At 45.9% G+C, this 14,100-nt stretch overlaps 1 protein-coding gene across 2 annotated transcripts in view; it reads right to left on the minus strand.

Moving 5' to 3' along the window:
- Positions 1 to 14,100, minus strand: part of MICALL2 (MICAL like 2) — a 57,465-nt gene that overhangs the window by 26,915 nt on the left and 16,450 nt on the right. For both annotated transcript variants that reach the window (XM_081169466.1, XM_081169467.1), the window contains exons 3-6: positions 7,823 to 7,964; positions 6,270 to 6,448; positions 5,221 to 5,342; positions 1,621 to 2,295 (exon numbers count right to left, since the gene is read on the minus strand). In XM_081169466.1, the coding sequence (XP_081025592.1) occupies positions 1,621 to 2,295; positions 5,221 to 5,342; positions 6,270 to 6,448; positions 7,823 to 7,964 (1,118 nt within the window). The remainder of the gene's footprint in view (positions 1 to 1,620; positions 2,296 to 5,220; positions 5,343 to 6,269; positions 6,449 to 7,822; positions 7,965 to 14,100) is intronic.

A 14,100-nucleotide genomic window follows, 5' to 3' on the forward strand; every position in this document is an offset into this window, starting at 1 on the left:
TAGGAGGGCATTCCACAGGGCGGGCGCCACTACCGAGAAGGCCCTCTGCCTGGTTCCCTGTAACCTCACTTTTCATAATGAGGGAACCGCCAGAAGGCTCTCAGAGCTGGACATCAGTGTCCTGGCTGAACGATGGGAGTGGAGACACTCCTTCAGGTATACAGGGCCGAGGCCGTTTAGGGCTTTAAAGGTCAGCACCAACACTTTGAATTGTGCTCAGAAACGTACTAGGAGCCATCGTAGGTCTTTCAGGACCGGCTTTATGTGGTCTCGGTGGTCACTCCCAGTCACCAGTCTAGCTGCCCACTAAGTCCCATTGGGTAAGAACCTGTCTGGGAGGAAGCAAGATCTGTTTTTCTCAGGCAAAGTGTTACTCAAGAGGTATGAGAAGGAAATGTTTGAAAATTGATGAACGGCTACTATAGATAGGTAGAAGAGGATTTACTCCACTCAACTGTTTTGAGGACAGGTTATAACAATGTATAAAAGCCATAGCAGAAATTGGTGATGTGTAGGGAGGTGATGTGTAGGGAGAAGGGGATGGATGTATTTTGAAATGATAGTTGGAAAAGTTGTTTTATTGGGAGCTGTGGAGGGAGGAAAATAGAGGGGGTGGGTGGGAAGTCAGCTTTTAAATTTGAATTGAATTTGTATTAATTTGGTGACCATTTGTTAAAGATTATGGAAAATCAATAAAAATAATTGGCAAAAGAGAAAAAAACTTGCATTCTTAAAATTTCCAGTGTGTACATTGCAAAGCTGAAACTTCCCTCCCAAATTTCCAAACCTAGCCTGTGATTTATTTAGTTCTTTTTTAACATGAGGGAACGGATACGGGTGGCGCTGTGGGTTAAACCACAGAGCCTAGGACTTGCCAATCAGAAGGTTGGTGGTTCAAATCCCCACGACGGGGTGAGCTCCCGTTGCTCGGTCCCTGCTCCTGCCAACCTAGCAGTTCGAAAGCATGTCAAAGTGCAAGTAGATAAATAGGTACCACTCTGGCAGGAAGGTAAACGGCGTTTCCGTGCGCTGCTCTGGTTCGCCAGAAGTGGCTTAGTCATGCTGGCCACATGACCCAGAAGTTGTACACCGGCTCCCTCGGCCAATAAAGCAAGATGAGCGCCGCAACCCCAGTCGTCCGCGACTGGACCTAATGGTTAGGGGTCCCTTTACCTTACCTAACATGAGGGAAGTAGAGAAGACTGGAAATTTGTTCAAATTAAAATTTCTACAACCGCAGTAAAACATGCACGCATTTGCCTCGCTAGTGTACAGGAGCCAAAATCACAGGTTGGCAGGAGCAGGGATCGAGCAACGGGAGCTCACCCCGACGTGGGGATTTGAACCACCGACCTTCTGATTGGCAAGTCCTAGGCTCAGTGTTTTAACCCACAGCACGTTTTTCTAGTTGCATGTTAAAAATAGAAGGGGTTGGGGCTTGCAAGAGAATTGGCTGGTCGAGCCTCCCATTATCCAGTGTAGGCAAATAGAACCTCCATCCCAGGAGCAGTATACCTCCAAGCACAAAAGGACTGCAGAATTTACGGGTGGTTGTGCCTTTTCTAGCACAGAGATGGGAACCTGCTGCCTGCTCAGGGGCGCCGAAGGAGGGACACTTACATGCTGGATGCCGTTGAGCTGGGCGAATCGCTGCCAAAGCCACTAGTCCTGTTGGAGGAAGGCTGGAGCCCCGGCAAAGCCTGCATCAGGATGTTCCGTGCTCTGTCCTTCTCACCAACATCCGGACCGGTCCCTGATGTGTGGGTGCCAGAAACGGATGCTCTCCCGGAGACCCGAGGAGGGTTCAGAAGAGAGCCTTGGTTTTTAACCGGCTCTGTTTTGCTCAGAGGAAGTCCCGAGCCCCCGGATCCGGCCTGGAAAAATTTCTCCCGAGCCTGCTGTGTTTTGGCGGACGATGGTGTCCAGCGCGGTGGGGAAGGAGAAGTGCTGGAGACGGTTAGAGAATCCGGTTTGTTCCCGGTAAGGTCTGACCAATGCGAACTTGAGCTTGCGGACGCAGAGCTGCCTTTGTAATTCCCAGGTGGCTCAGAAGCTGCTGATTTAACGGCGCTGCTCATTTTCACGGACGGCGTCTTGGATTCGAGTCCCTTCAAGTAGTTCTGTGCAGCAGAGGCAGGAGCGGGAGGTTTATCCTCGCTGGGGAAACCCCTCGCACCGGAGGACAAGGAATCCCGGAGAGGCGTCGGTTGCTCGTGCCGGGTACAGACAAAAGTGCCGGCATGGCTCCCAGCTTTGTAGTTTCCCGACTGCAGGGTGCTAGAGCACTCTTTGCACCTGGGGAGAAAAATGGCAGCAATACAATAACAAATATCTCCTGGCAGAAATAGAATGATCCTTGTAAAACAACAAATAAAGAAGAATGGGAACCTTTTACAAAGTACAGTGTTACCTCGGGTTACAGACGCTTCAGGTTACATACGCTTCAGGTTACACATTCCGCTAACCCAGAAATAGTGCTTCAGGTTAAGAACTTTGCTTCAGGATGAGAACAGAAATCGTGTGGTGGTAGTGCGGCGGCAGCAGGAGGCCCCATTAGCTAAAGTGGTGCTTCAGGTTAAGAACAGTTTCAGGTTAAGAACGGACCTCCAGAACGAATTAAGTACTTAACCCGAGGTACCACTGTACTTAAAGAAACAACAAAATGAACTGGACTCCTTGGCAGGTTTGGAATAAACATACACAATTTTTTTACTGGTAACATATTGATAGATTTATTAAGGATCTTTACAATTTTATAATATGCAGAGAAGAATATGTGCTGAGAAGCCAGAGGGAGGAGCTGAGGGAAGTCTGGGGGTGGGAGGGTTTTTTTTCTTTTGGGGGGGAGGGGGAGGGGGAAATGGGGGGGAAATGAGAATGATGTATTTTTGATAAACTGCTATGTTGAAAATCCTAATAAAAAACTTTTAAAAAAACAACAAATATGTTTTTTGATATCTGACGAAAACAAAGAAAGAAATACAATAATTTGGAACTGTATGTGAAAAAAATTGTAGAAATAATAATACAATAAGTCTAATCGGAAGCCAAATGTGTTTGTTTTGTTTTGCTTTGTTTTCCCTTTTTCCCCTTCCCCCTCCCCTCTCTCCCTCCCCCTTCTTCTTCCTCTTCTATTTTCTTTTTTGCGTCTCTTTTCTTGGTCTTTCTCTTTTTGATATGTTAAAAAAGAGATAAAGAGATAAAAGTGTAACATGAAAACTTCAGCCAGTTAAAAAGTGATGTTGTGTAATTTTTCTATTATTATTTATATATTGTTAAAATTGGTTCGTTGTAATGAATTGATGTAGCAACTACTGTGGGTTTTTCCTTCGTTATTGTTGAATTCTAAATAAAGTATTCTTCTTAAGAACGAAAGAAAGAAAGAAAGAAAGAAAGAAAGAAAGAAAGAAAGAAAGAAAGAAAGAAAAGAAAAGAAAAATGGCAGACAGAGGGTGAGCGCCTTACGCAGAAAGTAGCAGCCCTAAGATTATGCGTTTTATGAAGTGGAAAATGATAACAAGATTCCACATTTGTTTCTCAAAATGAACGAGGCAAGTCTCTAGTCCCTTCTGAGTCCCAATGGTCAACTATTTTAACCAGTACAAGATTTCTTCTGTGCCCAGTGCCACAGCTTTCAAATCCCCACTTGGCCGCAAATGAAGCTCTCAGTGTGACCCTGGAGGCCAGTCGCTGCCCCTCAGTCTAACCTATCTCACAGGGTTGTTGTGCGGATAAAAGGAGATGGGAGAAAAAAGCGGGATATAAATGCCAATGCTAATTCTAATGCTAACAACAACAACAATCCGAACACATTCTGGGAAACATTATATAATGAAATGAAAAAAATGTTTAAAAGAACGTTTGTTAAGAAAACAGAAGCTTTCTTATTATAGGTGCAGAAATACAAAAGGAGCTGAAAAGACGGTTTACGTATGCAATGATAGCTACCAGAATGCCCATAGCCCAGACATGGAAAGACAAAAAGGTCCCAACCAGAGGGGAAGAAGAAGAAGAAGAAGAAGAAGAAGAAGAAGAAGAAGAAGAAGAAGAAGAAGAAGAAGAAGAAGAAGAAGAAGAAGAAGAAGAAGAATAATAATAATAATAATAATAATAATAATTTATTATTTATACCCCACCCATCTGGCTGGGCTTCCCCAGCCACTCTGGGCGGCTTCCAACAAAATATTAAAATACAGTAATGCACCAAACATTAAAAGCTTCCCTAAACAGGGGTGCCTTCACATGTCTTCTAATGGCAAGTTAAACTGATGGACTATGTTGAGATGGCGAAAATGACTGGAAAAATCAGAATTCAGGAAGACCAAGGCTATAATAAAGACTGGAAGAAATTTATATTGTATTTGGAAGACCACTGTAAACAGCTGAGCTCTTTAACAGGGCTTAAATAACAGTTGTGAGTTAACAGAGACTTAAGATATGAATGTTAAATGGAATAAATGGAAGGCATAAAATATGCACCAGGAATTGTTATATGGGGAAGCCATGGAAGGATGCAGGGAGGTCTAAGGGTGCAAGGGAATCTTGTATCTGTTTTTTCTTTTTTTAAATTATATTCGATTGAGAATATTTTTTAAAAAATTGGAAAACTTAATAAAATTTTGTTTAAAAAACCAAAAAACAATCCAAAGACAGCCACAGCACGCGACCAGAAAGAAGAGGAACACCAAGAAGGCTGGAAGAAATTTAAAGACTATTTGAATAAATATTGTAATATTAAAGATATGTAACCACTTGAAAGAATTAATTAGGCCTAGGACTAAATAAATAAATAAATAAGAAAATGTACGATAAGAAAAGTTTGGAAATGTGATTATGAATGTGATATGGTTTTATGAAAGAATGACATTGGAAACTGCTATATATATATATATATATAGTTACTAAGAAATTCAGATGGAAGAGATTAGAGGAAGTCAAGTAATATGTTTATGAAGATGGATTTTAATTAATAAATTAAGTTTTAGTTTACGTGGTGATTTGATGTATTTTATGTTTCATATTCTCTTTTCTTTTCTTTTTTTTCGTTTTCTCCCCCCCCCCTTTTATTATTGTTTACTCTCTCTTTTGTTATGTTTTTGTATGAAAAATACTAAATATTATTGTGGGGGAGGGGAACACACAGCAGCAGCAGCAGCAACAACAACAACCCAAACAGAGAAAAGGTGGAAACAAGGTGCGAATGCCACACCTGAACAGTACCTGAAGCAGTTCCTGTGATAAAGCTTCCCTTCCACCAGGAGGCGCTGTACCAGGTGGACGTGGTTTCCGCAGGTGGCGCAGTTGCTGCTTCGCATGCTGCTTCTCTCTGCTAAGACACGTCTCTGGGGGAGAAAAAGGCAAGAGAGAAGTGAACCTGAGACCCGACTCAAAGGGTCCATTTAATCCCGCCTCCCGTTTCGCACCGCAGCCAATCGGGTGCCTCCAGGAAGTGGACAAGCCGCTGGTTTCCAGAGATACACTGCCCCTAGACGTGAAAGCTCCATTCTTGGCTAGGTAAAGGGTAAAGGGACCCCTGACCATTAGGTCCAGTTGAGGCTGACTCTGGGCTTGCGGTGCTCATCTCGCTTTATTGGCCGAGGGAGCCGGCGTACAGTTTTCGGGTCATGTGGCCAGCATGACTAAGCCGCTTCTGGCAAACCAGAGCAGTGCACGGAAACGCCGTTTACCTTCCCGCCAGAGTGGTACCTATTTATCTACTTGCACTTTGACATGCTTTCAAACTGCTAGGTTGGTAGGAGCAGGGACCGAGCAACGGGAGCTCACCCTGTCGCAGGGATTCGAACCGCCGACCTTCTGATCGGCAAGCCCTAGGCTCTGTGGTTTAACCCACAGCACCACCCACATCACGTCCAATTGTTGTCGACAGGCCCCCTGCCCCTCCATTTACAGTGGTGCCTCGCAAGACGAAAAGAATCCGTTCTGTGATTCTCTTCGTCTAGCGGTTTTTTCGTCTTGCGAAGCAAGCCCATTGAAGGATTAGCGGATTAGCGCTATTAGCGGCTCTTAGCGGCTTATCTGATGATCGGATCAGCCGATAAGCGGCTTAGCGGCTTAGAAAAAGGGGGGGGGAAACCCCGCAGGAACTCGCAAGACATTTTCGTCTTGTGAAGCAAGCCCATAGGAGATTCGTTTTGCGAAGCACCTCCAAAACGGAAAACTCTTTTGTCTAGCGAGTTTTCCGTCTTGCGAGGCATTCGTCTTGCGGGGCACCACTGTAGCTTCTAGGGCAAAAGATGGCGGGTCCATACCGCTGCCACTGGGGAGTTCTCCTTCACCAGATTGCGAGAGGCTGGAACGGTCTTGGGTTCGGATGGCGGCAGGAGTCGCGGGGGCTTGCTGGGGGCCGCCGGTTCAGAAACAACCTTCTTCCCCATCGGCTCCTCGCTGGGCGCGGTAGAAGAGCGTTTTATGCCAGACATTCCTCCAACTGTTGGGAAAGGAAGACAAAAAAAGTCTCAAGAAGGAAGCAGGAAGCAGGGCTGACCTAAGGTGGTTAGTCTGACCCTCATATTTCCCTCCCCTTATGGTTTTGATGAGGCTGCATTTTAAATTGCATTTTAACCTGTATTTTAAATTGCCCCCCCCCCAATTATGTTTTTACTGTAATTTTACTGTTGTTAGCTGCCGTGAGCCTGGCTCTTGCCAGGGAAGGCGGGGTATAAATAATAATAATAATTATTATTATTATTATTATTATTAATCAATGCCCTAAACTGAGAAAACGTCAGCAGAAAACTAATTTCATCTAATAAGCAGGGGACTGCAGTCTTTCAGTGTAACACAACCTCCTTTGTCAACCTGGTAGACCAGGGGTCTGCAACCCGCGGCTCCGGAGCCGCATGTGGCTCTTTTACACCTTTGCCGCGGCTCCGGGGCGGATACTAGTGAGGGGAGGAGGCGCATTGTGCGCCCCGACACTCCCCACTGTGGCGGAGGCTGTACTGGCTGTGACGTCGCATGGGGGCGGTGCGTGCGTTAGTCACACACCGTCCCAACGTCACCTTCCCGCCCGCCCGCCTGCCCGCTACATTGTAAGGGGCATGTACGCTGGTCACTGCATTGAAAGGGGGCATGTACGCTGGTCACTGTTTTGAAGGGGAGTGAAGAACACACACACACAAAAAGGTAACTTGTTAATTTAACGTTTATTTCTATGAGGAGGAGTAATTCTGAGGGGTCAAACAAAGAAATAATAAAAAAGTGACAAAAAAGTTATTTTTATAATGACGAGTTTTGCGGCTCCCCGTTTTTTTTTCTTCGGAAACGGGTCCAAGTGGCTCTTTTTGTCTTAAAGGTTGCAGACCCCTGTGGTAGACCTCCAAATGTTTTGGAGAGCAACTCCCATTAACCCCAGTTAGGGGAAGACTGGCTTAATGGATCTCACTGGGCTGTCAGGGGAATAAGTAGCTCAGACGCAATGGATATGACATTCCCCCCACCATACTTTTAAAGCACAATGGGTACCACTTTAAACCATCATGGCTTCCCCCAAAGAACCCTGGGAGTTGTAGTTTGTCGAGGGTGCAGAGCGTTGTAAGGAGACCCCCGTTTCCCCCCACGGAGCTACAGTTCCCAGAGTTCACTGGGATGAGGGGCCCATGGTTAAACCACTCTGGAAACTAGTTCTGTGAGGGGAAACAAGGGTTTCCTATCACCCAACCATAACTAACACAGCGATTGAAAGGTGTCGCTTCCATCTAGTTGCTAGAACCGTTTTTTGAAGCGTTCATGCCAGCTGTGGATCTTTTTTCAGACAAAAGCTCTGCAGGAGAAAAGGAAGGGGTTGAGGAAAGTTACTTACTTGGCGACCGTCCATGGAAATAGTTATAATATTGGGAGACGTAGGTGAGGATGCTCAGTCTGTCAGGCACTTTGAGAGCGACCATGTCCTCGGCGTCCAACAAGGCCGGGATGCCCAGTTCCATTTCGGCGACTTTGAAAGCCTATCGGTCGCGAACAGAGGAGATAAGGAGACCTGACTGTTGCTTTGTTTTGAAATCCCAAACCAATGAGAGGCCAGGCCAAGCCACGGTTTACAAAGCTGAACTATGGTTTGCTACAACAGTGTTTCCCAAACGTTTTTGGGCAACGGCACACCTGTTTACTGAAAAAAAATCTCGCGGCACACCACCATTAAAGCCCCGCCCCGTGACGTCAGCGCGCAGCGTCACGCCGGGAGGGACGCACAAAAGTGAAAGTTTTTCCCCTCCCCCTTGCCGGGGAACCTCCAAGCTTTGGGCAGGCAGGCAGGCAGAGCTGGGAAGGGGGTTTCCAGGGGACACGGCAGCTCCTCGAAAGGCTTCTCTCAGCTGCGCTCAATCCTCCTCGGAGAGGATTTCCCCTCCGGTCCCATGCCTTCGTTTGGGGCATCGCTCCGGCTGCTCCCTCTCCCGCCGCGCAGGAGCGATGCCTCTCTCTGGCTCTCCCTCCGCGCAGGCTGAGGGAGGGAGGGAGGTGCGCGTGTGACCCGTCTCTGCTGGGAGACCAAACCCAGCGAGGCAGAGTCGCGCGGAGGCGCCCAGGCAGCGCTGCCGGCTGCGAGGAGGAGCGCCAGGCAGCAGCAGGAGGCGCGGCCTCTCCTCGCCGCCGCCGCCCCGCCTCTCGCCGCCCGACTCGCCCGCCTCCCTCCAGGCATCTCGCGGCACACCAGCCGATGTCTCACGGCACACTCGTGTGCCGCGGAACACCGGTTGGGAAACACTGTGCTACAAGATAACAACAACAACAACAACAACAACAACAACAACAACAACAATTTATTATTTATACCCCACCCATCTGGCTGTTTCCCCAGCCACTCTGGGTGGCTCCCAATCAAGTGTTAAAAACAGTACAGCGTTAAATATTAAAAACTTCCCTGAACAGGGCTGCCTTCAGATGTCTTTTAAAGATGAGATAGCTCCTTATTTCCTTCACATCTGAAGGGAGGGTGTTCCAAAAGGCGGGCGCCACTACTGAGAAGGCCCTCTGCCTAACTTCTCACAGTGATGGAACCGCCAGAAGGCCCTCGGCGCTGGACCTCAGTGTCCAGGCTGAATGATGGGGGTGGAGACGATCTAAAGCAGAGCTCCAAAACTTTGGTCTCCAGCTGTTTTTGGACTACAGTTCCCATCATCCCTGACCACTGATCCTGCTGATGGGAGTTGTAGTCCAAAAACAGCTGGAGATCCAAGTTCAGAAACCCTGGTCGAAAGCAAGACTCGATTCAGGAGGGCCAGAAACACTCCAGCAACTTAGAGGGGCTGTCCGGGGTCTCTGGCAAGTGGTCTCTGCCTGAGACCTCATTCGATGGAGATACCAGATCACACCAGATACCATACCAGAGCATGGATTGCTTTATTTCTGTTGTGCCATATGGGTCACTTTAGGAAAGAAATTTTGTATCTGTAGATTGCCACACCTGTTACTCAAACCAATATTGTGCTTGTCCATCTAATCCTGCTTTGTCACAGTCACTGCTGACTGCAACCACTACTATGCTATAAGATCCACTATCCTGTAATATTACATATGGTATGTACAGTTGTTTGTGGTTTTTTACATTAATTTTGCTGTAAAAATGAGTGAGATTAAGATATTGTATTTATTTGCATTACCTAATTTGAGCATGCAGAGTAGTCTAGAGAAAATAAATGAGGAAGCAAGGAGGAATGCTTTTAGGAAACCCTGGAGATCATAAACAGGAGAGGCAGGATTTACCATCTCCTTGTGAGCTCTCTTCCCGGCCCTTAGATTAACAAAACTAACAATAGCTACATCAAAGCTAACTATCATCTTTATGACCCAGGATGCCTGATGAAGCAACGGCAACTGGTCTGTGTATTTGGAATGCTTATACGTGCCTGTCAGGGGTAGAGAAGGCAAATGGCAGAGGTGGAGAGGTTTGTGGGATTTGATCAGAAACTACAGTGGTGCCCCGCAAGACGAATGCCTCGCAAGACGGAAAACTCGCTAGACGAAACAGTTTTCCGTTTTGGAGGTGCTTCGCAAAACGAATTTCCTATGGGCTTGCTTCGCAAGACGACAATGTCTTGCGAGTTCCTGCTGGTTTTTTTTCCTCCCCCCCCCCTTTTCTAAGCCGCTAAGCCGCTTATCAGCTGATCTGATCAGCAGATAAGCCGCTAAAAGCTGCTAATAGCGCTAATCCGTCAATGGGCTTGCTTCGCAAGACGAAAAAACCGCTAGACGAAGAGAATCACAGAACGGATTCTTTTCGTTTTGCGAGGCACCACTGTATTTGTCAATGAATCAAACCCAGTCCTCCTGGATCTCAAGCTGGCGACTTTCCATGAAGCTCCACCATCTTGAATCCATTACAGTTTTACACAGCTGAGCAGAGAGATCTTAAAATCAGCTTCCTGGTTGCGTCGTCCCGTCCCCCCCCCCCAATTCGTATTAAAGCTTGGCCTGTTCTAGACTCCCCCTCCCCTCCTTTTCCCAGAGAACAAGATCTGTCTTTTTCCTTTTTATACTTTTCTTTTGCTTTAAACAAATACAGATAAATATAAACAACCAAAATTACAAAAGAAAAACCCTTAATAATAATAATGGAAAGCTTAAAAAATCTACAGTGGTACCTTGGGTTACATATGCTTCAGGTTACATACGCTTCAGGTTACCGCTAACCCAAAAATAGTACCTTTGCTTCAGGATGGGAACAGAAATAGTGCTCTGATGGCAGCGGGAGGCCCCATTAGCTAAACTGGTGCTTCAGGTTAAGAACAGTTTCAGGTTAAGAACGGACCTCCAGAATGAATTAAGTACATAACCAGAGGTAGGTAAAGGTAAAGGAACCCCTGACCATTAGGTTGAGTCATGACCGACTCTGGGGTTGCGGCGCTCATCTCGCTTTATTGGCCGAGGGAGCCGGTGTACAGCTTCCGGGTCATGTGGCCAGCATGACTAAGCCACTTCTGGCGAACCAGAACAGTGCACGGAAACGCCATTTACCTTCCCGCCGGAGCGGTACCTATTTATTTACTTGCACTTTGACGTGTTTTCGAACTGCTAGGTTGGCAGGAGCTAGGACCGAGCAACAGGAGCTCACCCCGTCGCGGGGATTCGAAACGCTGACCTTCTGATCAGCAAGTCCTAGGTTCTGTGGTTTAACCCACAGCGCCACCCACGTCCCATAACCAGAGGTATCACTGTACAAAAAATATCAAAGTATGTGGCATAAAACATAAGCTATTATGGGAAAGGAAAAAGGAAAAGGAAAGGAAGAGGGGGAGGAGGAAGGAAAAAAATGAAAGGAAAAAAAGGGGGGGGAGGAAGATGAGCCAAAACACAAGAAGGCTCATCTATTGTACACTTCTGACAAGGTCACAACAGATCATTATTCTTATCAATTCTCTCTATCTGCATTTCATAGAATCATCTTGGTATCAGGGAACATTTCCCTATGCGGTATCATGCTAAACATAACCTGCTCTGGTCAGACCTCACCTGGAGTACTGTGTCCAGTTCTGGGCACCACAGTTCAAGAAGGACACTGTCAAACTGGAACGTGTCCAGAGGAGGGCAACCAAAATGGTCAAAGGCCTGGAAACGATGCCTTATGAGGAACGGCTAAGGGAGCTGGGCATGTTTAGCCTGGAGAAGAGGAGGTTAAGGGGTGATATGATAGCCATGTTCAAATATATAAAAGGATGTCACATAGAGGGGGGAGAAAGGTTGTTTTCTGCTGCTCCAGAGAAGCGGACACGGAGCAATGGATCCAAACTACAAGAAAGAAGATTCCACCTAAGCTTTAGGAAGAACTTCCTGACAGTAAGAGCTGTTTGACAGTGGAATTTGCTGCCAAGGAGTGTGGTGGAGTCTCCTACTTTGGAGGTCTTTAAGCAGAGGCTTGACATCCATATGTCAGGAGTGCTCTGATGGTGTTTCCTGCTTGGCAGGGGGTTGGACTCGATGGCCCTTGTGGTCTATTCCAACTCTAGGATTCTATGATTCTAGGTCTTTATTGATGAACCCTTACCCTCTAGGTAATTATTTAAACATTCCCATTCTTCTTTCACCATCTTTTTAGGTTTATTTCTTATTGCATTCTTTTTCTTTTTAAGGCTTTAATGGCAAGTCACAGATACAGCAGCTTGCTTTTACCCAACTGCTTTAAAGAACAAAATGTAAATATACAGGGCTTACGGCAATGGGGTGACCACCACGTTTTGGGGGGCAGAAAATAAGAACTTTGGGTGAGAAGAGAGACCTCCCACAGCCCCGGCAACCACATCTTGCTGTGGTTCAGCAGGGTCAGCTACGGCCGGATGAGAGGTGTCCCTTAACGGCTATACTGCAAGTGAGCTAGCCCAGTCCAGCTTGATGTTCTCCAGATGTTGGCTTGGGCTGATGGGGGCTGGAGTTCAACAACAGCTGGAGGGTGTCAGGATGAAGGAAACCAAAGCAGGCAATGAAGAGATCTGCTGGTCCAGATTGCATGTAACAAAAAAATCCCCTGTGTTGCAAACATAGACAAACTTAAGCAGTAAGAGGCAACGTGTGGCTAATAATGTTTTATCAACATTTTTATATATATATATATATATATATATATATATATATATATATATATATATGCAGGTTTTGGTGTTTTCGGGTATCTTCCCGTGTAAGAGTTGGGGTGTCTAGGCGACGTTTCGACGAGGTCTCACTCGTCATCTTCAGGCTGGTGCTTTCGGCTTCTTGTTACTGGAACAGAGCTCTGTTCTAGTAACAAGAAGCCGAAAGCACCAGCCTGAAGATGACGAGTGAGACCTCGTCGAAACGTCGCCTAGACACCCCAACTCTTACACGGGAAGATACCCGAAAACACCAAAACCTGCATTCCTGTACCCGTGAAAATCTATGAAAGCAAATATATATATATATATATATATATCCTGTATTATTTCACAGTTCCTGAACAGAGAACATATGGTGAAGATACAGCTAATAAAATAAATCAATATTGTATGAACAAAATTGGAGATGGTAGTCAATCAAGGCAAACAAGCCTGAAGAAGTGTGCATGCACACGAAAGCTCATGCCAATAACAAAGTTAGTTGGTCTCTAAGTTGCTACTGGAAGGAATTTTTTAATTTTGTTTCGATTACGGCAGACCAACATGGCTAACTACCTGTAAATAATTTCATAATTATCTGTCTATGTATTTCTAATAGTATAACCAAATCAGCAATTTTTGATATAACTGTAAAAACTACTCTGAAAATTTATTACAGTGGTACCTCGGGTTAAGTACTTAATTCGTTCCGTAGGTCCATTCTTAACCAGAAACTGTTCTTAACCTGAAGCAGCACTTTAGCTAATGGGGCCTCCCGCTGCCGCTGTGCTGCCGGAGCACGATTTCTGTTCTCATCCTGAAGCAAAGTTCTTAACCCAGGGTACTATTTCTGGGTTAGCGGAGTCTGTAACCTGAAGCGAATGTAACCTGAAGTGAATGTAACCCGAGGTACCACTGTATTTCAAAAATGAAACCTTCATCTGGTTGTGAATATTAAGATTATACCAGCAAGAATGAGTCTTTCTGTAAAAAAAAAAAAGATTTAAATCAAGTCTTACCTTACTGACTAGTGATTTAAATCGTGATTTAAATCGATTTGAGTTAAATCAAATCCACCCTGCTGTGGAGTATGATACAGTGGTGCCTCGCAAGATGAAATTAATCTGTTCCACGAGTCTCTTTGTCTAGCCGTTTTTTCGTCTTGTGAAGCAACCCTATTAGCGGCTTAGCGGATTAGCGCTATTAGCGGTTTAGCGGCTATTAAAGGCTTAGCGGCTATTAAAGGATTAGCGGATTAGCGGCTAAAAGGTTATTAGCGGCTTAGAAAAGGGCGGGGAAGCGGGGGGAAAATCGGAACACTTGCAAGACGTTTTCGTCTTGCAAAGCAAGCCCATAGGGAAAATCGTCTTGCGAAGCAGCTCAAAAACGGAAAACCCTTTCGTCTAGCGGGTTTTCCGTCTTGCGAGGCATTCGTCTTGCGGGGCACCACTGTAATGTATTTTCCTTGCCAGCAGGAAGTATGGGGTCTGTTTGTATAGATGCCTTTCTGCCTATTCTGGCCCAGCCCAGTCCAAGCATG

This window comes from Podarcis bocagei (assembly GCF_964188305.1).
Source record: "Podarcis bocagei genome assembly, chromosome: 14".
NCBI classification, from domain to species: Eukaryota; Metazoa; Chordata; class Lepidosauria; order Squamata; family Lacertidae; genus Podarcis; species Podarcis bocagei.